This window comes from Homarus americanus, unplaced genomic scaffold (assembly GCF_018991925.1).
Source record: "Homarus americanus isolate GMGI-L3 unplaced genomic scaffold, GMGI_Hamer_2.0 scaffold1024, whole genome shotgun sequence".
In the NCBI taxonomy this organism is placed as follows: Eukaryota; Metazoa; Arthropoda; class Malacostraca; order Decapoda; family Nephropidae; genus Homarus; species Homarus americanus.
This window is the reverse complement of record NW_024715228.1, coordinates 732,668-757,765: the sequence shown is the minus strand read 5'-3', so window position 1 is coordinate 757,765 and position 25,098 is coordinate 732,668. Positions and strand designations below refer to the sequence as shown.

Here is a 25,098-nt window from a genome sequence, read left to right as displayed (position 1 = left end):
CAAAGGGTTAAATAGATCGTACTCATTGGGTTAATTCGCCGTACTCAGCAGGTTGACATCGTACTCAAGAGATTAAGTTAGTGGTGTGGTGTGGTGTGGTGTGGTGATGCAAGAACAGGGATCGTGCAAAGGGTGACTCACCTAGTTCAACCCACACCACATTTTCCCCCCTTCCCTCCCTTTCCCTTTACCATCTCTCCTCCCTTTCCACTCACCCTCCCTTACCACCTCCCCTCCCTTTCCTCTTACCACCTCTCCTCCCTCCCCTTCCCTTCTCCTCCTTCCCCTTCTACTCCCCTTCCCCCCTTTCCTTCCCCTCACCCTCACCTCGCGTGCCAGGTAACGAACACAAAACACAAACGTACATGAGTATTTGCCGAAGGTCATATTCAATGGCAGGTTAACTCGAGTAAGTATTATTCCAATCTTATACGTCGAGGCCAGACTAAGGGTGGAGAGAGAGAGAGAGAGAGAGAGAGAGAGAGAGAGAGAGCTGCAAGACCCCCTTTTATACGACCCAATACAAGCAATCGAAAAGCGGCTTGTACATTATGCAGGCATGATAAACACTGAACGCGGGAACTCCCTTCAGCAGAGGTACGCAGTTATACGCCCTTTACTTACCCAGCCCCCACCCAGCCCCCACCCAGCCCCCACCCAGCTCCCACCCAGCCCCCACTTTATCATTAGGTCTGGGGGTTATTATTTGGGGGGGCTGATTAAGATTAGGGTCTAATATAACGTAAACAACGAGTATTTGTCATCGTATCCAGAGTGTGGAGTCTCCTGGCTACCTAAACACGTACACTAAGTCATCCAATGCGGAATACAAGTGACAAATACTTTATATTGTTCCTGTGATAAAGACATAAACATTATCCTAACAGAAACAAAAACATCCTAATTACTAAGAAAAATATTATTTATGTGACGAAAACATAATAATCACTGACGAAAACTCCGATACTACTCTGACGAAAACATTATCGACATATACATTAGTTTGCTATGCTATTAAGTTCTCCTAATGTGTTACTGTGACAGATACATAACACTGAATCATGCGTTAACTACGACATAAACAACTTGTACATATACCCTCACACTGATACAGGTAGAGAAGGGAAGGAGGGAGAGAGAAGGGGAGGGAGAGAAGGGGAGGGAGAGAAAGGGAGGGAGAGAAGGGGAGGGAGAGAAGGGGAGGGAGAGAAAGGGAGGGAGAGAAGGGGAGGGAGAGAAGGGGAGGGAGAGAAAGGGGAGGGAGAGAAGGGAAGGAGGGAGAGAAAGGGGGGAGGGAGAGAAGGGAAGGAGGGAGAGAAAGGGGGGAGGGAGAGAAGGGAAGGAGGGAGAGAAAGGGGGGAGGGAGAGAAGGAGGAGGAGAGGGAGAGAAAGGGGAGGAAGGGAAGGAGGGAGAGAAAGGAGGGAGAGAAAGGGGGAGGGAGAGAAAGGGGAGGGAGAGAAGGAGGAGGGAGAGAAAGGGGAGGGAGAGAAAGGAGGAGAGAAGGGAAGGAGGGAAAGGAGGGAGAGAAGAGGAGGAGAGAAAGGGGAGGAGAAGGGGAGGAGAGAAAAAGGGAGAGGGAGAGAAGGAAGGAGGGAGAGAAAGGGAGAGAAGGAAGGAGGGAGAGAAAGGGAGGAGAGAAGGGAAGGAGGAGAGAAAGGGAGAAGGGGAGGAGAGAAGGAAGGAGGGAGAGAAAGGGGAGGGAGAGAAAGGGGAGGAGGAGGAGAAAGGAGGAGAGAAGGGGGAGAGAGAAGGAAGGAGGAGAGAAAGGGAGGAGAAGGGAGAGAAAGGAGGAGAGAAGAGGAGGGAGAGAAGGGAGGAAGGACTGTTTCATTAGACCTACCATACCTTATTATACTAACCCAACAACATAAATAAACACATTATTCATCATCTGACGGCTTGTTTATCTCACCTAGTTACCTGTCACTTGGTTATACTGTTTACTAGTAGTTGTTTACCTACATTGGCTCTTTAAGTATATATATGAGTCAGTGTAAACTTGGATGACGATTTTCTATCTATCTATCTATCTATCTATCTATCTATCTATCTATCTATCTATCTATCTATATGTCTGTCTGTCTCTGTCTGTCTGTCTGTGAAGGACAATGCAAATTACACCTTTTTCTTTCACGACATTTAGGAGGGGTAACTAACCTTGTCCATGTCACACTCAGAATAATGTTCCTATAAATCATGTGAAGAAATCTTGTACACGTTAAAGGAACGTTAGAAAAAATTTACACGCTTGATTTTTTGTGAGTGCCGCCTTGCCTGGTGGAGTGACGGGTGAGTTACCAGAGAGACAGACAGACGGACGGGACATATAAATTCGTATACTCGTGTTAGCGTGTACCACTGTACCATATCGATTGGTGTATCAAAGATTCCAGCATTCATTGATGCACATTCTCTCTCTCTCTCTCTCTCTCTCTCTGGTCAGTGTAGCCTTGTTAGTGCAGACAGTATCGATCAGTGTACACGATACTCAGCGATTAAGCTTAATAGGGGCCTGAGGCACAGATCAACTTGGGGCCTCCCTCAAGGTATATATAAATAACAAGAACAAAATATACCCAAATTTATCAATGATTTCATCAATATTAAGCTTCTGCAAAATAACACATTTAATGTTCATAAGACAGAAAAATTGAGACGTTGCTAGGACATAGTTGAACGAAGTTCATGTTTTATATGCTTCAACTTCGAGAATGTTTGATTTGGGGGCCCCTTAGAGTCGGGGGCAGTGCCTCAAGTGCCTCAAGGTTAATCCAGCACTGCCGATACTTGAGATACACAGACTGACAGACATGGCGTGAAGGAGGGCGGCGAGCCTGAACACTTAAGGTGGTGTGATAGAACTATTGACCTGTGAGAGAGAGAGGGGGGGGGTCAGCGTCATGGGAGAGGGTGTAATATGTGTTAGTATGGGTGTAGACTCACTGAATGTTTTATCATCAGTGTCTGTGATAGTGTCGGCTGTGTCATGCAAGGCACACACACACAACACACACACACCTCACCGTCTCTTCGTCGTGTCTACATGAAGGTCACCTACAGTACGTTGTTGACATTATATTTATCCATCCCTTCAACAGTTCTCTAAAGCGCTACTTGACCCAAGGACGACTTTCTCCACCTCATCACGAATTCCTCTCCTCTCTCTCCCTCTTTCTATCTATTTCACTACATTTCGCTCTTACTCTCACTCCCAACCCATTATTGAGGTACGACAGGTTGGGATGCCTTTCACGGACTCAATCATCTCTCGGCAGCAATCCTCTCCTACTATGTTTTTTAGTGGCGGACGTATGAAGTATACCTCACCCTTTCCCCTTTAAATGTAACCCCTTATATAGTCACTCCTCTCCCTTAAAACCACTAAGGGGAGGATCATCACTTTATAAGCTGATAGAACAGTAACCCTAAAACATACTCTAATAGACACATACGTCTGGCAGAACTATACTAGTTCAGTTTTCATCGCCGGCAGCGCTAGTAGTCAACCAGAGAAAATGTGAACTGTTGTTTTGAAATACACTAAATGACGTCTCTACTTCGACACCTACATTGGGAGTTGCTACAAATATAACGATTGTTTACAGGTGTACAGGTTGATAAATAATTAATTGGGGTTCATTTATGCATTGTCTAAATAGGAATTGACGTAGTTTTTGTGGATGGGGGTGATGGATTATGTGGGATCCTCTCTCTCTCTCTCTCTCTCAGCTCGCTCTATCAGGTCTTTTGCCCGATAACAACCCGTCCACTAGCTGTACACCTCAAGACCTTAATTATCGTACCCCCTCTCCCCACGCTTGACACTGTTTATCTAACTGATTGTTCAACACCTGACAGCCACAGGTGAAGGTGAATTGCGTGATATCGAGCGTAATGAATCCTGGTCGTGTATGTGGGGGAGGGAGGGAATCTTTTAATTTTGTTCTTCTAATATACTTTAAAACACTCTGATAGTTAAGAATAATATGGGGTTTTTATGAATACAAATGAGTTTCCTGATGAACGATGGGGTGGAGATGCATGGCTGGCAGGGCCGCTGTCTGTGATAACTCATTAGAAAACCCCACCGACATTTTTCGTTTATTTTTCTTACTTTCTCGTTCACTATTCTAAACTTTTCGTTAACTGTATCTTTTCATTAATGTTCTGCACACGTTCTCATTAATCCATGTTGTATTAGTCCAGATTTTAACAGACTATTAGTGTTAAGGCAATATTGATCGTACTGTATTCTTGAGTTAGTGTTTATTACTAAGGTTACTATTATTAGTCAATTTTGAACACACGATATCTTGAGTTATTTATGACACAGGGGAGTTTGTTTACCCATCCATGATGTCATCAACATGGCTGCCTCAGGAATCCCTTTCGTGCCTGCAGTAATTCACACAAGATTTACTGTGAAACATTTTTAATGGTTACTGTCGTGTGATATTGATGTCTGAACGATATCTAATATACTATAGGAATAGCCGTGTGTCTGTCTGTCTGTTCTGGGCAGCCGAAACGGCACAAAGGTTTTTCATCAAACTTCGTGGAAGAATCGCAAAAAATTCGTAGAGTTGAACAAACCTGGTCCCATGTCGATGGTTTCTTTAGGAAGGCATTAATTAACCATTTTATTTAAGCTGAAAAACGATGCAAGTCTACGGACTTGGCACACCCTCATTCGCTGTACGCTGTCAGCCTGACGGCGGTTGCCAGCTAGCCAAGCACGAGCATTCAAACTTTTACCTGGCACGAAGGGCCCCGATCACTTGTTAGTGACTAATATCCTTAAGTATTTGTGACTAATAGCTATTGTAAGTCATCTTCACCGTTCTGTTTTGAAGACAACCTTGATTCCCTCCTCTATACATGAGAAACAATGAAAAGTCCAAGCGTTCGCGCGTACATACACGAACTACTCTAGAACAATAAATTAATAAAAAAAATAGATAGTTTAATACAGTGGTAGATATAAAACTGAAAACAGAAGGAAAGTAATAAAGTAAGTTGTAATTTTAACTTTGGGTGTTTCAGTGTCGACAGGCCGAGTACTGCAGGGCTCCGAGGCCTACAGTGAGGGAACTTAAGTGGTGAGGATATGGTAAGTGAATCTTTCCATGTCTCTCTCTCTCTCTCTCTCTCTCTCTCTCTCTCTCTCTCTCTCTCTCTGTTTTGTCTCTGTTGTCTGTCTCTGTTTTTGTCTATCTGTCTTCCCGTTTTTCTCTCCATCTCTCTCTCTATTTTTATTTATATTATTTATATACCAGCACTGTCTATATACATTATTGGATCAGTTTGGATTTGTATGACCATTTTACTGTATGAATTATTTATATCTATATATATATATCTATATCTATCTATCTATCTGCCTCGTGCCCCTGACCAGAACGGCGGCGGAGTCGACAGCATGAGGAATATGGGGGGAGTGCCCTGGCTGGCCGATAACAGGAGCACCAAACTCAACGCCGCGCAGAACCGATATCTGCATATGAACTCTTCAATCTTCGGCGACGGAGGTAGGTGGCTCTGTGGTAGTGTGGTGGTGTGGTGAGGGTATGGTGTGGTGGGTGGCGATGTGGTAGATGTGTGACAGTATGGGGTGGGTGAGTGGCGTTGTGGTAGTGGTGGTGTGGTGGGTGAGTGACGGTGGTGGTGTGGTGGATGACACCGGGGTAATGTTGACTGAGGCACTGATATGTCCCAGGTGTTGGCAGGATATCTGAATACAGGTAATGACAGATGCTCTAAAGCTCAGGTGTTGGCAGGATCTCTAAATGCAGGTAATGACAGGTGCTCTAAAGCTCAGGTGTTGGCAGGATCTCTAAATAGAGGTAATGACAGGTGCTCTAAAGCTCAGGTGTTGGAAGGAGCACTCACCAGTACAACAAGAGCTCCAGATGACAACTCTTACCACAAAGACCGGACACTTCACATTACTGCACTCTCTCTCAGCCGCTCTACAGCTCCTACTTTCCAGGTCACCGGGAGACCATTCGTCAACAACGCAGCAAGTTAGCGGTTGAGGACCTAAGGCACAAGGCGGCGGCACAGCAGGAGGCAAGGAAGCTGAGGAAGGCGGAGGAGGAGAGGATCTACGCTGCTATGGCTGTTCCGAATTCCTACGACCCTTCCTTCCAAAACCCAGCCGCCAACAGACGCAATTCTGGTGAGTGAGAAAGAGAGAGGTACACTGTTTATACTAAGAGGTGTATATACCATAATGTTTATCAGTTAATTATCAAAGTAAAGTGATTGTAAGTAAAAGTGCTCCTGTAGTGACCGTCTCGTAAGTAGAAATGCATAAACAGTTGGTCTCCCGTTGGTCTCAGGTGAAGGCGGCGTGGTAGCGGTTCGTGACACAGCCGCCTCCGTGAGTGAAACTGGCGGCAGGTATGGTGGCGGCTACGACCCCTATGGTGGCGTGGGGTATGATGACGACCCATACGGCGGCGGCGGTGGTTATGGTGGCGGCGGTGGTTATGGCGGTGGCTATGATGCTGGTGGTTATGATGCTGTGTAGATGCTGGCGGTTATGATGCTGGCGGTTATGGCGGAGATTATGATCAAGGAGGAGGATACGCCAACCCAGGTAAGGAGGGTTTGTTGATATCATGGCGGCTCGAGGCATAACATTGACGAATTAATGTTGCGTTCATAATTTTATGTTTTTTGTTATGTCATACAAATTTATTTCATTACTATAATTTTCTCTACAGATAAATAATTACATTGGTTATAAATAAATATATTACATTAATTACAAATAAATAATGTCTTTTTAAAGATGAGATTTAATTAATTTTGAGATATAAAGAAGTGATTTAATGAATGATTCACTCGACTTAACACTCCCCCACCTCTCTTTCTCCCCCACAGTAACCCCTTCCTTGAGCCATCAAGCCACACGTCTCCATGGTGAGTCTTTTCCCTCCAGCTGCTCAGAGATCCATTTTGTTCCTCCCATAATTGGTGATAAGTCTAGGAATATAAGAGTGACACCATCATCTGTATAAGTTATGAGATAAAGTACGTAATCCCCCTTTTTAAACAGATGTTCTTTTAATCCTTTATAAGAGATTCGAATGCTTTATATAGATGACTCGGATGAAGTATGTAACCCGTGTATGTTGTCCTTCTGTCTGGTGTAGACGTCTGACGAGAGGGAGGCGATGAACGCAGCGAGGGCAGAGCAGACGCGTGGGGAACTTCACTGGCAGTTGGAGATGAAGAGACAACTGGACGAGGAGAAGAAGAAGAAGAAAGACCTCGAGGACAGACTGTTCGAAGCGAGTGTCTTGAAACAGCAGGAGAGGATGAAACAAGAATACGAGGCTGAACTGGAGAAGAAAAGGAGGAAGGAAGAAGAGGTAAGGAGAAGGAGGAGGTGAAGAGGGGTTGAGGAAGGGGTGGTAAGAATAAGCATGATGAACAGGTGGTAAGAATATGTACAAGGGTGACTGAGAGGGGAAACAGAGGAAGGTGGGAAAGGTAAGAACGAAGAAGGGGAAGAAAGAATGAAACAGGGAGGGGTAAGAGGCCAAGTTGGGGAGGAGGAGGTAAGGCTGGCATTTGAATAACACATACCTTAATTTTTTTACCTCTTGAAGGACCGCCACAGTAGACCTGCGAGCAAGGTGTTACGACTGGATGAACTATGAGGGACAAATGTTGAGAAGACGAAGACCATTATAAGTTATATTTTGCCTTTAAGTGATAAGAAGGACGGCGTACTTGGCTGTTGTACTTTAACATGAAGGAACATCGAGTTACTGACATTACCTTTTCAATTTCAGCAAACTCGTCGACGGGAGGCACAGCTGAAGCAAATGGAGGCAATGCAGAAGCAGGCGGAGGAGGAGAGAAAGTCGAGGTTGGACCAGGCGAAGAAGCTGGCGGACATGAAACAACCCACACCCACACCCAACATCGACACAGGTCTGGACGCCCGGGTCATCAAGCCCGCCAAAGACCGAGAACTGAAGAACCAGGAATACAAGGAGCGAGAACCCAAGAAACGGTGAGTTAAAAGTCCCCCCTTGTAACCCCTGGAGGCCGCCCGTTGTAACTCTTCGAGGCCGCTTCTTGTAACTCTTGGAGGCCGCACCTTGTAACCCCTAGAGGCCGCCCCTCAGCACCCCTGGAGGCCGCCTCTTGTAACCCCTGAGGCAGCCACTTTAACCCTTGAGGCCGCCTACTAGGGCCCCCAACCCCTGAGGCCGCCTCTTGTAACCCCTGAGGCCGCCCCCTTGTACCCTTTGTTATCGAGGATTAACTCATGGGCAAGCAACAGCTTCTAACACTGACTGACATATTACCAAATTTACCAGAAAGTCAGAAGCTGTCGGTGATTTCTGAAGCTGACAGACATCAGACACACATCAGGCGATAAGTCAGTCATATCCTTCTCCCAGCTGTCCTCCCTCTAACCTTCATCCTGTTGCTGACATTCTCTCATCATTCACAGTCTTCATATCCCCCGCAGGAATCCCAAGAGCGAAGACCAGTTCGGCTTCAACATGCTCAAGTCCGACTCGACCTTCCTGGCAGCCCAGAAACCCAACAAATTCTTCGATAAGTAAGACAATTAATTTTAGATAACTGTGTAGTATAGGTTGAGGTGCTGTAGGTCGATGTGCAGTTGTTCACCGGCAGAAGAGTATTGCACTGTAGTTCTCTTAGCTGTTATGTTGTATTGATGTTTATATCGTAAATGTGAATAACACTGTAACACTGTTTTTTGTGGCCTTGTATATTGACTTACAGAATAATTAACAATTCTAGGGACGTGATGTTAAGGTGTGTGTTTAGTATTAGTGGGCAGGTTGTTTCATGTTCCTGGGATGGATAAAAGGTTTTTCGAAATGTGTTTAGGTTTTGTGTACAAGTTATTTACGTTTACGGAAAGCCACTAGGGTGAAAGGCTATTGAGGAGGAATAGTCTCAATGTGTAAGTTATTGAAGGTTCCTGAAACATCCCAAAGATGGAGGTTTTGTGTACTCACTAACCTAACTCTCCCCATCTAGCCCAAAGACTCCTATGAAAATGGCCAAAAACGGCGAAGACCGCAAGCGTCCCAAGCCTTTGTCGCCGCCCGCCAAGCCTCCGCCCAGACCCAACAAGTAGGTGGTACAGAACTGCCTTACTCACTCACTCACTCACTCACTCACTCACTCACTCACTCACTCTCATCCTCCAGTTTCATTGATTTGGGGAATCACTCGCCTTCATGACTCACTCGCTCACTGGTTTGGCTGATTGACTGACTGATTGACTGACTGACTGACTGACTAATTGTAATGGCTGAACTAAATTACTTAACTGACGGTATTGCTCGACTGAAATAAAATCATGAGCCATCCATTTACTCTCTAAGGAAGTAACACATATATTTCAAATGATGACACGATCACAGGGGTGTTCTAAATAAGTGTTATTTACTGTAGAAAAAATTCAGACTTTGTTCTTTACGCATATGAAGTAACTACGCTGAAAATTCATTACACCCAGCCAGGCATTAGATTCATCCCTCGCCAGGCATTAGATTCATCCCTCGCCAGGCATTAGATTCATCCCTCGCCAGGCATTAGATTCATCCCTCGCCAGGCATTAGATTCATCCCTCGCCAGGCATTAGATTCATCCCTCGCCAGCCATAAAGGATCTATGACCAAACAAACAACCATTCACAACTGATACTAACCTCCATACAATCTCCTAACAGATATTCTGCCACCTGCAACTCATAACCCACCCCGTCATCTCACCACCTTGACACTGAGTGAATCTTTGAGAGTCTTGAGCAGTTTACTATCAACAAAATACAGAGTTAAATATCAAAAGAATCGTTCTGATTTTTTAAAGTTCTATAATTTGAATAATCGTAAAATTATTGCCAGGTCATCTATCTGAATTTGTTGTAAATTATTGTTCATTGTTTATAGCAGTCTTTGTATTCAGATGATCCCGTCCATCTAACACCTGATTCAATACCAGAGTATGTATGTATGTATGTATGTATGTATGTATGTATGTATGTATGTATGTATGTATGTATGTATGTATGTATGTATGTATGTATTAACAGCAGTAAAGTATTCCATCTCATCTTTTTCAAATACTTATTTTATCTGACTGTAATACCATATAGTCATCTAACACACTCCTTGGTGACGCACCCCACAGCAGGGCCCTGGATGTACCGATCCTCAGAAAGCCTCAGCCTAACAGACCCAGGACCACACTTGCCATCGGTTTTGAAGAAGAGGCGCCACCACCACCACCACGGCCACAGGCGCTGCCAACCATCACGAAGCAACACGCACAACAAGTCCCCGCCATCAAGCTGACTGAATCAAAGGACCTCCAGACCGACTACCCGCCCCCGACAGCACACATGGAAATGCAGACCTACAAACCTGACACGGCTGACTTTGAGATACAGACCACGACAGCGTTGTAAGTGAGGGCTGTCGGGAGCATTTCTACTGAAGATCTGTTGTTGTGGTGTTATGCTACAAGGCTGACGACGCTGCTTGTTGTACACATAAGGCTTACCAGGAGATACAACACGTGTGAACTGAACATATGATCTATAGCACGTTGTTGTGTGTACTGTACGTTGTAACACCTGAATTACATCCATAACCACATTGTTTTACAGACCATCAACATTATGTGTGGTAAGTATATGAAGTGGTACACACAACACTACACTGGGCGGTGCTATGGTTGATGTGAGCACCACCTCGCCCGGCCAGCTCCACCACACACCAGTAACTCTGGAGGCAAGGAACGAGTAGGGAGGAGAGAGAACAAACATCAAATTCATATCCCTTAATAATAACACACCAATATAACATAATAATACAAGATTTTTTTTGCCCAATAAATGTAAAATATATCGAAGTGTCATTATAAAAAGTAAAAAAAACTGTTGTTATTAGTGCCTTGTGTTCACGGATGTAGGTGGTGGTGGAGAGTCATGTACACACGCTGAGGCTCCACACACACTGCTTTACTATATCCGGGTTGTCTTGGCTTACGAGTGTTACATAGTGTTTATTGTCGTCGATTTGTGTTTACAGTGTACAGGTTATGCCTCTCGTTGACTCAGTCGTCTCTCGGTGTTACATGCATGGCTTAACTCGACCGTACAGTACTTGATGTGGCTTTTATGGCTTGTGTGTAGAGCTTAAGTGATGTTTGTTTAGCAGTTTATTGACGTTTATTCTGAAGGTTTTGTCTATTCCTCCCTCTTAATAATAAAATAGATGAAATATAAACATTAAAAATAAAACGTAGATATTTATACAGTCCCATTAACTGGTAGGAACAATACTCTGACTGTCTTAACCCCCCTCCCCCCCCCCGAGAAACACACAAACAACCTCAGTTAAATGCTTATTATTCCATTGCTTTATCTTGACTCACTCATTTACACTAACAGATATTTTAGTTGTTTATTTTATTTAACTCCACTTTCTTCACACATTAATGAAATACATCCATACGATTTTTTATAGTACGTGCAGGATTTTTGTGTTTTAATATTTTATGTTTTACACGAATTATTTTCTTTCAAAGTTTTTAATATCTGGTGTCATTCAAGTGTTGGTGAGTAAAGTGTGTTGGTGTTGCAGGAAGGAGTGGGAGGAACAGAGGCCTCCCCGTCAGGAGCCTCACCCACCCATGGTCAAGGGGACGCCTTTTGACTGGAAGATCCGCATCCAGGAACCCAGTGAGGAAGATAGGAAAAAATTCCAAAACATGTCGGATGAGGAGATCAAGTGAGTGGTGTGTGTGTTGCGGTTACCTGTTGGAATCACTAATTAGAGGTGAACTGGAAGCAACATTCATAAATGTTTATGGGTTAAGTTATAAAACCCAAATGGTCTTTTCTCCATTTATTAGGAAAATAAACTATTGCACAATAACTGGGATATCACCGTAATTAATGCTATGAGCTGTGAGCGTTAATAATGGACGAAGCCTTGGGTATAACTAGCTTCTTAGATCACGCGTCTCAGTGGCTCAGAGACGGGAGATGAACTAGCAACAGGCGGCTACTGAATTGATGACTCTGCGGCCAAGGTGTGAGGGAGCAATGGGAATACACTGTCACAATCACATGTCCACTTGATGACGACTCACGGCTCATAGTTACCGTGGGTGATGTAATTATATAAACCAAATGTACTGTTTGTAACCCACATTTATATAAGTATTACTGTCTGTTTGACAGGGGCTAATACGTGTGTGTAAATAATCACGTTGTCTTCCTCCCCCAGACAGTTCCAAGCCAAGAACCAGGACCTGATGAGTCAACTCACAGCCATGAAGACCAACCTCAGGGCAAGTCCTTACTAGACTCATCCTCTACCTCTTCCCTGCCTGGCCCTGTGTACTGCCTGGCCCTGTGTGCTGCCTGGCCCTGAATGCTACCCGCCCTTGAGTGCTGCCTGGCCCTGTGTGCTGCCTGGCCCTGTGTGCTGCCTGGCCCTGAATGCTACCCGCCCTTGAGTGCTGCCTGGCCCTGAGTGCTGCCTGGCTCTTATAAATGCTTGCTTGGCTTTGACTGCTGCTTCCCTCTAACTATTCCCCGGCCTTAAATATCTGCTTGAATCTGACTATTAGTTGAGCCTGACTCTCTCTCTTCCTCACGCCTGCCTGGACCTGACTCGCCCTTGATTCTAACCCTTTTTTTTAATCCCTAATCACTTCTTGGCACCTCACTCTTATTCAACCCTAAACATTATAACCTCTATCCCTTGACCCTGAACGCTACTTAGGTCTAACTTGTTGCAGAAAATCGACTGGCAACTGGACCTATCTCTTAACCTGTGCACGGAAGGTAGGCTCTCCGGCCCTCTATTCCTCACTTATTTACGCCCTAAGATCACATATCACGCCACTACCATACTCCATACGTACATAAACCTACATAAGAACGTAACAATATGTACACATAATACCCAAGACGGTGTGTTATTGTGTCTGTTTCCTCTACGACCTGAGTTTGAAAGCAATTAAGGATCCCCGTCTCAAAGGTGTCACGTGTTACTGAATGATGCTGACCATTGACTTCAGTGAATCTTGTTGACTTCTATTGACTCTTACTTCATGTAGTCTATGTATATGTATAGAATAAAGTTATAATTATTGTTTAGTTTTTTTTGTATTGCTCCTTTTATCATTACTACTGTTATACTTTTATTACTATTATTATTATCATTATTATTATTATTATTATTATTATTATTACTATTATTATTATCATTATTATTATTATTATTATTATTATTATTATCATTATTATTATTATTATTATTATTATTATTATTATTATTATTATTATTATTATTATTATTATTATTATTATTATTATTATTATTATTATTATTATTATTATTATTATTTGATTTTCCATTCCAAATAAAACCCTATACAGTATTTTAAAAAAAATCAAATAATAAACTTTTAAACTGATCCCTTCATTATAACTCAATCTCAACCTAGACTTCTGGAGGTCTTGTATCAAGTTTCCAATCACTGTGTGCGATGTTCTCTCTCCTGTGGCCCCTCCTGACGGTGTACCTGCCAGGGGTGGTGGTGGTGGTGTGTGAGGAAGGTGTTTGTTTGGTTGGTACTCTGAGGAGGTCGCTTATGTGTGTTTGTTTTTGGTTGTCGTCGTGTTGGTGAGTATTGTATTTAATTGTGTGTGTTGTGTGTGTGTGTGTGTGTGTGTTTTGTTTGTGTTTGATTGTCTCTCAGTATTGCCCTGCCTGTCTGTTTGTCTGTCTCTCTTAATATTGTTCTGTCTATTAGTTTGTCTTTTTCCCTCTTCCTATCTCCTCTTCTCTCTCTCTCTCTCTCTCTCTCTCTCTCTCTCTCTCTCTCTCTTCCACATAATGTCTCAAGGTCTACCATTAATCCACCTGGCCAATGACTTCTACCTCACACTGAAGACATTGTTGTGTTTATAATTCTAGTCGTCTGATTGGTCTATCTCCTCTTGCAGTCTGCCAATGGGGAGAGACAACCTGGACAAGCCCAAGGTGAGTGGCTATTATGTTCCTTATTTTATACTCACACACACACACACACACACACACACACACACACACACACACACACACACGTTAAGATGATTTTCTGGTAATATGTTAATAATTGATATTTAGATTCCAAGTAACTTTCAGTATTTTCTGCCTGGTGTATAAGTATATTCTCCCACTGTCAGCATTTAACTCTCTCTCTCTCTCTCTCTCATACATTCTTTCTTGTCCTCTTGTCTCTCTCCGTCTCCCTGTTTCTTTCTTTCTCTTTCTCTAATTCTATTACGTTTGCCTGAAGGTGGAGGTGGAGGAGGAGGGCCCACGAGGTATGTGCCTTCAGGACCCGGGTCACACACACGCAGGGCCACGGAGGATAGACAACAACAACAACAGTCAACCATCCCAGCTGGCAATGGGGGCGACGTCGATTACATGAGGATCGGCACCCCAGCACCTGATCCCCGACAACCTCCCCTGCCCAGGCATGGTGAGGCGTCTTCTGGTCTCTCTCACACCCCAGCTTATCTGTTGTAGTGTAGATAGGCACTAGTAGAAACATTGACTGTAACATAGACACAGACACACGTTTAAGACTTACCTGTCACTCTACACTATTGTCTTCCTTCTCCAGAACCAAGATTCGACCCTAACGAGTCGTCAGGAACTATGATAAGGAAGTTTATGGAGAAGAACAAGCAGTACCGAGTGTAGGGGCCTCCACCACACCACCCACCAACACTGGGCGGACTGGGAAATTGCTATACATCTTTACTTATGAAATGATTTGATGAAATTATCGGTACAGGAAATATCAAGGTTTCAATTTTGTAATTATTGAAATAAAAAACTCTAATGGAGTTTGTTGGACATGTTAGTGTAACAGAATCAGCGTGGCATGTTATTAGTTGCGTGTATCAGTCTATACCGGTGTGAGATTTTTTATTAAAAGCTATGATCGTGTTCTCAAAAGCTGGAGGCTAGAGGCTAGGAAACGTCTGTCTACTGTATATCTTTATCTGGTGATTAGCTTCAGATAAACATATTTATTATTGTTCATAGTTCGAAGGTAAGATTATCCTGTCGTGCTCCACTCAGCTGAGGTTCCGGGTGGAACAGTTGACTGAGAGGAGGAGGAGGTGGTGTTTTGAGCCCTTGAGAGTTTTCCTTCTGGTGTTCCTCATCAGAGAGGTTGAAGGACACACACCAGTGGTAAGATCAACAAATGGTGCCATATTATACATTACTTCGTGAGAGACAAGTTTCTTCCTTCTCTCCAACAGCGGGAACACTAGATGGTCCTCTTTAGAGTCATCATCCTGTACAGTTTGTATTTGTGTTCAAAACGTCTAAAATGAGTTTATCCCTGAGTTTAATATTCATACAAGGTCCCATCCTCAGTGTCAGCAGAATGTACTTGCCACAATAACCTAAAAAGAAAGTCTTTAAATATCTACAAGTGTTATCTATCTGTTATCGTCAGTCATGTCTCTGAGCCACGAGAACGGTGTCAGGTGTTACTGTAATACATCTGTCTTATTCCCAGTGAGGCCGAACACTGGGACTTGGTCAACCTACAACACCAACATCCGTAGTGCCTTATTCGTTACATTACCCTGCCAATGATATAAAAGTTGGCGTACTACAGGAACAATGTGCCTCTATTTTGTATATTAATAAAGTAATTATATTTAAACCATTCTTCTCTGTTTATTTATTTACCTATACATTAAATACCAAGGTAATTAAGGAAGATAAAGGTAATATCGTAACTACTAATTTAATGTGTTGAATAGCAGAACGATAGAAATAATGAAAGTAATTTAGTTATGGAGTTATGCCTTAACGATCCTGACCAGAGAAACACAACACTAACAACCTTCAATAAAAGCTGGTGATCAGGGACTAGGGGCTCACCAACTAGGCTCCACCATTAACTTCTGACCTCCATCCACATCATCAAACCTCGATTATCAATTTATATCCTAACTTTATACTTGTACCTAGTTTGATGTAATATAAACTCCAACAGTGCTGCTTAAGGTAATCACCCATTTCGAGTGTTTATTTAATGCGTATAACGTAATGTAAATATTTCTTGTCCTTATATTAACCAATTCAGGACAGTTCTATTTAGCAGGTGTGATGGGTAAGAGGAAGGAGGAAGTGGCTTAAATCTCTGTTTAATAAGTCCAAATGCATCTATGTATTTTATATCCGGTGTTAATTAACATAATCTCTAATAAGTTCTCGTACATATTCATCCTAAGTCTCCGAGATCACGAGGCAAGTTACGACCATCATTGGTTTTACCGTCTCTTGGTGTGGCTAGAAAGATGACTAAAAGATGAGAATATTTTTTTCGTCATTAGTTTAGGGAGAAATAAACTTCATAATTCCATGTTTTGATTTAATCTGTTATGTCATTATCACAATAAATTGGCACCCTTGATTACAAAAAGAATGTACAGTGTATAATATTAACTCCTTGACGACGATATTTCAAACTACTCGTCTTCAAAGGGTTAAACTAATAAATATTTAAATTATTAATAAATATATCAAACACATAATTACGTAAGAGAATTCAATGTATCATATTTTGTTTCATACTGAGGAGAACCTGTAGTTGTTCCTTTACTATTACTCAAGCCTTAGAGCAGTGTTAAGTCAACTGAACAAGCGTTTATCCTCACTCAACTACAACTGCAAGAATCTGACACTAAACAAACAACAGCGTCAAGTTATCTATCCTGTGTGGTTTGGGAATCTAACTTGAAATAACAAACTCGAAGGTGGAAGACTACTTAAGAGCAGTTTCTAATGATAAGCTGAACTATGGTCCACCTTCCCTAATCTCTACTTACGAGACTGTCATACTAACAAACACACACACATCTTTTACACCATAATAGACTTATAAAGTATTGTTTGTGATACAAAATTAATAAAGACATTCTTTTGATTTAAGTCGGTGGGGGCAAGTCGTGTACTAAGAGACAGTGTAGTGGTAACAGGCTTTCCTCGGAGATCAATATGAAGACAGAAGGAAAAATCGCTAGTGATTGGAGCTTTACGAATCTTCAATCACTGAGTATGATAAACATTTGATAAAATATATGGTGAACAGGTTAAGTGAGGTAATATTCGACTGGCTGTACAGTTTTCTTATGTGTTAAATAAATCAGTAAAATAATAAATTGCCTGTACCTGAGACTGCAACATATAAAAAGAGTAACTTGCTTAAGGAATAAGAAACATGAGAAACAATACAGAGGAAAACACCAAACATTTTGTCAGGTTCTGGCAACATATTTGAAGAGGCTGGGGGACACGACGTACCCCGGCAACTCTATTGTGCTGATCATGTGGTCGAGTACCTCGTGGAAAGGTGAATATTTGGAGCACTGGAGCAGGTTTAGTTGAGGGAGGAGGACGTCCAGGCTGGATGAAGGCAGAACTATAGCTGAGAAAAGGATGGGTTCTGGCGGATCATACACTAGGTACATGTCAGCACTAAACCGACGAAATTCGTTAACATAAGGTCGACCAATGACAAGGGCGAAGGTTAAAAAGTAGAGGACACCGTAGAGGGCATAGATGATTCTCGCAGAACTCGGCAGTGAGGGGCCCTCCAGCCACCTAAATACCACAGTGAAAAACACGGCTCCGCTGCATGCCACCAGGAGTATTTCACGCACACACACTCCTGTAAACTCGTAGTGGCGGAAAGGTACAGGCTCTTGCAAGTGCAGGAAGAGCCAGGATGTGTCACGCTCCTTTAAATCTCCCCTCACTAAGGATCTGGTGAGTCTCTTGCTGGCGAGGTGATTCAGAACCCCCAGGAACCCAGAGTAAGGCACCACTACATCTCTTATCAACGTCAGGTATTTAAAGTTCACACTGTTTATTCCCTGATTCACACATTCGACAAAATCATGCTTTTTTACTTCTTCTGTATTAAAAAGCTTCCATCTCGTGGTATTTTGTGCTTGTCTGACTGGGTAGAACCGAGCCAAACGATCCAGTTCTCTAAAATGGGACCTAGTGGTGTTACAGATCATCATGGCGTTACGATAGAATTTTTCCGCTCTGATATTTTTGTCCACTTCTGTCACCAGTTGTGTTAATATTAGATCTTTTTCATGCGTAGCCTTTTTGGCCAACACAATAATGAGATTATCTACAGGTTCTGATAACTTAGAGTTGTGAAAAGTTAGAGAAGTTTCGGGGTCAACATTTTCTAAGTACTGTTGTGCACCGTTTAAACGATATTCATTTTTAATTGTGTCAGTGAAGCTGGACTTTTCATAATCTTCCTGGTAATATATAGAATATACTCTTTCAGTGAGGAAAAATGGTAAAATGACGAGAACGATGACGAAATATAGAAAGGCCAAGATTAACTGGTGTCGCATCATTCTTTATTTTCTTTGGTGCCACAGACTGACCCGTTTTCTCTCCCTTCAGGGCAGACTTTAATAATTATCAGCTCTTGTGATGACGTGTCGTGTAAATAGGTGTTCCCATCTGAAAAAAAAAACAGAAAATTTATGCTTAAATGAATATATATATATTACATAAAATCAATTTTGAAAAATAAATTCATGAAATGATAACGGAGGGAAAACATTTATGATAGTAATTGAGGCGAGGTGGATGTAAACAGATGCTTTAACATCATACACAAGTTGATAACAATTTTATATACCACTTCTAATATATGAGCCCAAAACAAGAAAAGTGTGTGTGTGTGTGCGATGAATACCACGTAACCACTCACGCTCAGTTCCTCTTTTACATCACCAGCACTCAATTCTCCACATAGCAAGTCGACGTCACTATCCCTGAACTCCCTCCCTCAAACATGTCTTCTATTGCCACCATTCACCACTATGCTTGCCTTCTTCACTCTCGGAAAAAATTCACTAATACACGTCATAATTTACCTTAATAACCATGGCTTCCCTATATAGACAACAAGCGACTTCTCAGAGCACAATTATACGATAACTAATAAGAATACAATTATGTTAACAACCGAAACTTCTTTATCATTCAACGTTTACCGTATATAAAATAATCGCCATTTCTCACAATCAAGGATAACCTTAAACGATGCAGCAATCCTCCCAACCATGCGAGCATAAAATATACACTAATGATTATCTCAGCCATGGTTATCTGAGGGAGACGTAAGAAAAATGATGGCCACTTCTCACCCCAGAGGACGTGACTGAGTGTACTATTATTGCTCCACGAAAACGCTGTACACACGCGTGGGATTATGCAACGCTTCCAAGGAACACCCAAAAAACACTGATGCTCACATTCTGCAGTCAAATGAGAACACACACACACACACACACACACACACACACACACACACACGTAAGAGCTTATCGCATAATATGATAAGGTACACATGCACAACCTAGCCGACACCAGCAAGTGAATAATACTGTCATTAATCTTAGCTTCGTTTTCTTCAGTGACTAGTAAAACAATCCCACATAACGAGGAATATTAATTAAAAAAATACAAAGTAATAAGTTTTATAGTCCAATAATTAAAGACCCAGAACAAAATGATATCACTTCAGTTCTTGTAAAAAACAAAACATGGTTCACTTCCCTGTACCGTTGTAGCCTCGTCACCAAACTCACATTTCCCAGCTAACTTTTCTGCCCTACGTAATCACCTCATCAGCGGAATCAAAGAGGTAACCATGTGTGTTATTTGGGGGTTCTGCTTTGTGGGTGTTAATTACGTAAATATTTCTACCTAAAATACTTGAAATAGGAAAATAAGTAAAAATTTTGCATAAAATAATGTAGAGACGTATAAGGTCTTAAGTGGTGAAAATTATATTAAAAATGAGCAGATTACTGTAGTCCCAAGAACAAGTATTGGACAAATGACGACGAAGAAATAAGTACTTTGAAAATTTAGTCGTTTTAACAACATAGATAAATAGAATATAAAACAAATCGACGGTTGTTCGCATATAACAACATTCGGCAACTGTTCCTCACACACACACTAGCGGGCACCCAAACTTTACACAAGTATTTTTTTATTTACATGCTCAGTGGTATACACATCTCATGGGATATACTCACACAAGGTTAAGCTCTAGATTGACGCACATTTCAGAAGCAGTAGAAACTTGAACCATTGCTGTAAAATAATTTAAATCACTGAATCTCCACGCCACAGGTATCCCCCGCACACCCTCCTCGGCGATGCTGCCACACTACTACAACTGTAATCTGTAAATAACCCACTGAGGTCCCAGGTTGGGAGTTTTATACATATGTATATTACTACATTCGAGGGACTAATAATGTGATCATTTCTAATGCAGCATGAATGTTTATGAAAAATAATTGGTATGTTTCAATGAATTTTCTGTAAAATCTAAAAAAAAAAAAAAAAATGGAGAGGGAAATGAATGTTGGGCAACTTTTATTTTTCCACTCGCGCATGACGTCATGTCATCACATACTGTACCTCTTGAGTCTTGACGCACTCACTCACCAGAGAGGCTTTACTGTAGCCTACATTTGTTATCACATTCACACCGCTTGTTTTAATGTTCCTATATATATATATATATATATATATATATATATATATATATATATATATATATATATATATATATATATATATATATATATATATATATATATATATTATTATTATTATTATTTTATTTATTTTTTTTTGAGAAAAAGAAATTTTGTTAGCGAGGTACAGCATTAATTTTTTGTTGTTGTCGCCTCAGTAAGTGAAATAATCTCTCCTGTTCAAGGTCTCCTCAGCCCACTCAGTGTGCAGGGACACGAGCCTCGCCCAGAGTTTAACAATGTGTTCTCACGTCACCTTATCTCATTTTACTCGCTACGAAAATGACCATTATATAATCTAAGTAAAGCTATAATAGTAAAGGGAAAAAAATATAAAAACTATTATTACCCAGATGAAATTAATCTTATGATATTATCTCTGCACTGCTTAACTGCCTTCTAATTTGTTGTTGAATTTTACGTCCACTAAATTTGCCAGGTTTTTATCCTTGTTAATATTTTAGTTTCATTTCCTTTATTTTATATTTATTGATTTATTTACTTAACAAAAAAATAAATAATCTTTTGAGAAAATATATATGAATTTCTCTGTTGTTGATGAATAGTGTATTGATAACCTACACTGTACAATACACCTTTAAAGATTTTAGTTGTTAAAGCGCAGTAGTACATTAAAACAACAACAACAACAACAATACAGTATAATTTTATTTCGATGTCTGAAATTTTAAGAAAAAATCAATAATTCCCATGGGGTTAGCATTCGATATAACTTGTGTTTTGGGCAGTGCCGGATTTAGACCTGTGGAGGCCCATGGGCATTGGGCAGCCTCTTTGTGGAGGCCCCCTCGTTATAACTACCCAAGAGGGTGGGGTGGCGAGTGAAGCGGGCCTAAACATCTGGGAGTTCCGGGGGGCGCTGTAAGGCCCCCGGGAAAATTTTGAAATTTGAACACTTCTTTGGAGAATTTTGAAGCCATGTGCAGTTATATTAAGGAAATTAGAACATTGAGAAATTTTTAATTAACTGTATATTTATTGATAGTGTACAAATTCCCAACACACACACACAAAAGTGAGACATGACTGGAGTCATTCATGTGGTTTCAAGTCGACCAGCCCTGATATGTGGAGGCCCCTGGGCAGCTGCCCACTTTGCCCACTCCTGAATCCGGCCTTGGTTTTGGGGGGGGTTGTTTGTTTGCTTTCTGCAATAAATTCGAGGAGTGACTATATACTGTACGTCGTGAGCTGCCATAATCCGCCGTGAAGGCCGAATGTACAAGGCTCGAGTCTACAGTATAGTGTATACGACGCCATTTACGATGACCTTCTTGCCCTGATCTTTTTTCAGCAATATCACCTTTAACACATGGAACTCTGCACTTTTCGAATCTTTGGAGGAGTCTCGAAGCAAGTTTCCTGGTGGGAATTATTAGCTAGTGCTGTACTCAAAATATCGAAACTTCGAGATCTCTCCAGAGCTTCAAAAAGGTGATATTCCTGAAACAGGATCAGGGCAAGAAGGTCATCGTAAATGGCGTCGTACACCCCATAACTGTTCTTGCAATATTAGGGCCAATTGCAAGAACAGTCATGTAGCACTGTGGCAAATAGAATCAAACACAACAGAGGAGAATACTGAACAGAAAACAGAAATTGTTATGCTAGGATGACAGATCTGTTTATTGGCGGACTGAAAACATCTACAAAATTCTCGCAAAGTAGTAGGAATTATCACCGGGTTCTTGTCGTAATGCTAATCTATTATGTTGAATAGCAGAACGATAAAAATAATGTAAGAAATTTAGTTAAGGAGTCATTTATATCTTGCATTTAATCTAGGTTATATTCAGTTGAAGTAATATTTAATAGTTACCAGAATTGTAAATAATTACTCCTGATTTAAATAATCGTCTTGCGCGATGTCTACATTCCTTTGTCTACGCGCGCATCCTACCAGCTACCGTTGAATGGCAATGTCAAATACCTGTAACCTGCCACCGTCAGTTCCTTAACGATCCTAACCAGAGAAACGCAACACTCACCACCTTCAGAAAACCTCGAGTATCAATTTATATTGTAGGATATCCTAACTTTATACTTTGTAACGTGGTTTGATGTAATATAGACTGACAGGGCTGCTAAAGGTAATCACCCATTTCGAGTGTTTATTTAATGCGTATAACGTAATGTAAATATTTCTTGTCCTGATATTAACCAATTCAGGACAGTTCTATTTAGTTCGAATCCAACAAATTTTTCAGTTGTAACTCTTAAAATCGCGTCTTGCTTGAATCTTAAAAGTTATGTTTTCAAGGACCAATATACCAGTTTCGTGATACTTAAATGAAGGGATTTTGTTTGTCCCTACGAGCATGTTGAGACGGAAGAGCAACGCACTTTACCTCACCTCTCCCTCCCTCCCTCTAACTGTCCCACCACCGGATGGGAGGGATGGTGATTGTAGCTCTTCCGCTCACACTATTCAACATAAAACTTTCACATTTATTTGTCTCCCACACTATTGTTTTGATGTGATATTTATTTAATTGTAAGTTTCCTGGTCAGATTTAAATGGTGAGATGAGGGAAGTTAGATCATTTGAGATACATTTAGTGTTCTTGTGTGTGTGTGTGTGTGTACAATGAAAGACAAAAGTCGTGTCGTGAAATTTGGTGAAAACATATACCAAAAGGCTAAACTTTTGGTCCGCTCTGCCTTGTGGTAGGGCTCTCATAATGCTTCACGAGTTATATTTAATCTTGGGACAAAACCGCGACACGACTTTTGTCTTTGTACGTCTCGTCACGATATGGAAGAGCTTTCCAAGGCATTATAGGGTAGGCTAAACTTATTATTATTATTATTATTATTATTATTATTATTATTATTATTATTATTATTATTATTATTATTATTATTATTATTATTATTATTATTATTATTATTATTATTATTATTATTATTATTATTATTATTTCAAGTAATATAATATATACACTATATATAGACATTCATTAACATTACCAAAATTGTGGGCCTACATCTCATCAGCACCCTCCCTCTCCCCCCTCCGCCTCCCTACTCCCCCTGCCTAACACCCCCACCCCCATCACTCTCCCTGTTTTGTCTTACGGTCCTGAATACTTATGTTAATTACACGGGACATTTAATTTTGGTGAGGTATACAAAAATTTCCGGTGTGTAATTGAATATCACGTTAGGTTACCAGCAGGGGGCGGCGGCAGTCTCCTTGGCTAGACACTTTCTCCGCCTAGATGGTGTGTGGTGGCAGTGGCAATAGTGTTGGTGGTGATGGTAGTCGTAGAGGAGGTGATAAGGATAGTAGCGATAATTGTTTTAGCTGAATAATCAACACACACACACACACACACACACACACACACACACACACACACACACACACACACACACACTCCCAGATAATCACATAAACAAACACGCCCTTACAAAATTATACAACTTAAAAACAGTCACATAATTGACTATACTGAACTAACAAGGACAAACAAATAAACACATAAACAACTAATTAGATTAACATATAAACAAATGTATAGATAACAAAGAAACAATTATACTAGACTAACAAGGACAAAACATTAGCCCCCGAGAGGTGAAAAATAAATGGTGCTCAACAAAAGTGTACTAACACAACTCCCTGAAACTCCCCAATATCTCCTACACTCTGGTACACCCGCCTACACCCCTTAGCACTCTTCTTACACCCACTACCACCTTCATACACCCTGCTACACCCTTCTACTCCATCCTTCACCCTCCTACACCCACCGATACCCATCAAAAACCTTCTATGCCCGGCTACACCCATCCTCACTTATCACTAATCTACACCTCTCCTACACCCAGTTACACCCATTTACATTCCTATCAGTCATCCATACCCTACGACACCCACTAACACCCTCCCCCACCCTTCTACACTCACTACACCCATCGACACCCTAAGTCCACCAACACCCATCTACACCCCTTATCACCATCATACACCCACCTACACCCTCCAACACTCACCTACACCCCCACACACCCTCCTACACCCACCAACACTCACCTACACCCCCACACACCCTCCTCACCTACACCCCCACACACCCTCCTACACCCACCAACACTCACCTACACCCCCACACACCCTCCTACACCCACCAACACTCACCTACACCCCCACACACCCTCCTACACCCACCAACACCTTCATATACACCCTACTACACCCATAAACTTTAGGCCCGATAATCAGAGGTGAATGAGAAACAAAGACGTCACCTTATCAGTTTCATCTTTTAATTAAGTTGAGGGATTTGAGCGACACAGCCTTTGACTTGCCCACACCCCCTCCCCACCCCCACACCCCCTCCCCGCAGTGAAGGAAAATGGGGAGGTGGGGGAGGGG

General features: G+C 41.6%; 3 protein-coding genes across 4 annotated transcripts; 2 read left to right on the top strand and 1 right to left on the bottom strand.

Moving 5' to 3' along the window:
- Positions 1-5,381: 5,381 nt before the first annotated feature.
- LOC121855125 (glycine-rich RNA-binding protein GRP1A-like) lies at positions 5,382-6,596 on the top strand. The gene is made up of 3 exons (XM_042349994.1): positions 5,382-5,529; positions 5,991-6,179; positions 6,343-6,596. The coding sequence occupies exons 1-3, from the start codon at positions 5,421-5,423 to the stop codon at positions 6,531-6,533; spliced, it is 489 nt and encodes a 162-aa protein (XP_042205928.1). The 5' UTR covers positions 5,382-5,420; the 3' UTR covers positions 6,534-6,596.
- Positions 6,597-6,907: 311 nt separating this feature from the next.
- On the top strand, positions 6,908-15,765 carry LOC121855117 (centrosome and spindle pole-associated protein 1-like). Its single transcript, XM_042349983.1, has 11 exons — positions 6,908-6,928; positions 7,162-7,380; positions 7,807-8,030; positions 8,496-8,588; positions 9,038-9,133; positions 10,196-10,468; positions 11,653-11,799; positions 12,301-12,364; positions 14,031-14,067; positions 14,366-14,554; positions 14,699-15,765. The coding sequence occupies exons 1-11, from the start codon at positions 6,926-6,928 to the stop codon at positions 14,776-14,778; spliced, it is 1,425 nt and encodes a 474-aa protein (XP_042205917.1). The 5' UTR covers positions 6,908-6,925; the 3' UTR covers positions 14,779-15,765.
- A 695-nt stretch (positions 15,766-16,460) lies between these two features.
- LOC121855109 lies at positions 16,461-20,332 on the bottom strand. 2 transcript variants are annotated; one of them, XM_042349962.1, is made up of 2 exons: positions 20,187-20,332; positions 16,461-18,594 (listed from the first exon to the last, which is right to left on the bottom strand). In XM_042349962.1, the coding sequence occupies exon 2, from the start codon at positions 18,483-18,485 to the stop codon at positions 17,361-17,363; it is 1,125 nt and encodes a 374-aa protein (XP_042205896.1). In that variant the 5' UTR covers positions 18,486-18,594; positions 20,187-20,332; the 3' UTR covers positions 16,461-17,360. The 2 variants fall into 2 exon arrangements, with proteins under 2 accessions (XP_042205896.1, XP_042205905.1); XM_042349971.1 differs by lacking the exon at positions 20,187-20,332 and adding an exon at positions 19,287-19,868.
- Positions 20,333-25,098: the final 4,766 nt, after the last annotated feature.

Excerpts from the sequence above, each read along its gene's own strand:
- LOC121855125 (XM_042349994.1), top strand. The coding sequence starts at position 5,421 with ATGAGGAATATGGGGGGAGTGCCCTGGCTGGCCGATAACAGGAGCACC. Across the intron at positions 5,530-5,990 it reads TTCAATCTTCGGCGACGGAG|GTCACCGGGAGACCATTCGT; the intron begins GTAGGTGGCTCT and ends CCTACTTTCCAG. Across the intron at positions 6,180-6,342 it reads CGCCAACAGACGCAATTCTG|GTGAAGGCGGCGTGGTAGCG; the intron begins GTGAGTGAGAAA and ends CGTTGGTCTCAG.
- LOC121855117 (XM_042349983.1), top strand. Across the intron at positions 12,365-14,030 it reads CCATGAAGACCAACCTCAGG|TCTGCCAATGGGGAGAGACA; the intron begins GCAAGTCCTTAC and ends CTCCTCTTGCAG. Across the intron at positions 14,555-14,698 it reads ACCTCCCCTGCCCAGGCATG|AACCAAGATTCGACCCTAAC; the intron begins GTGAGGCGTCTT and ends TTCCTTCTCCAG.
- LOC121855109 (XM_042349962.1), bottom strand. The coding sequence starts at position 18,485 with ATGATGCGACACCAGTTAATCTTGGCCTTTCTATATTTCGTCATCGTT.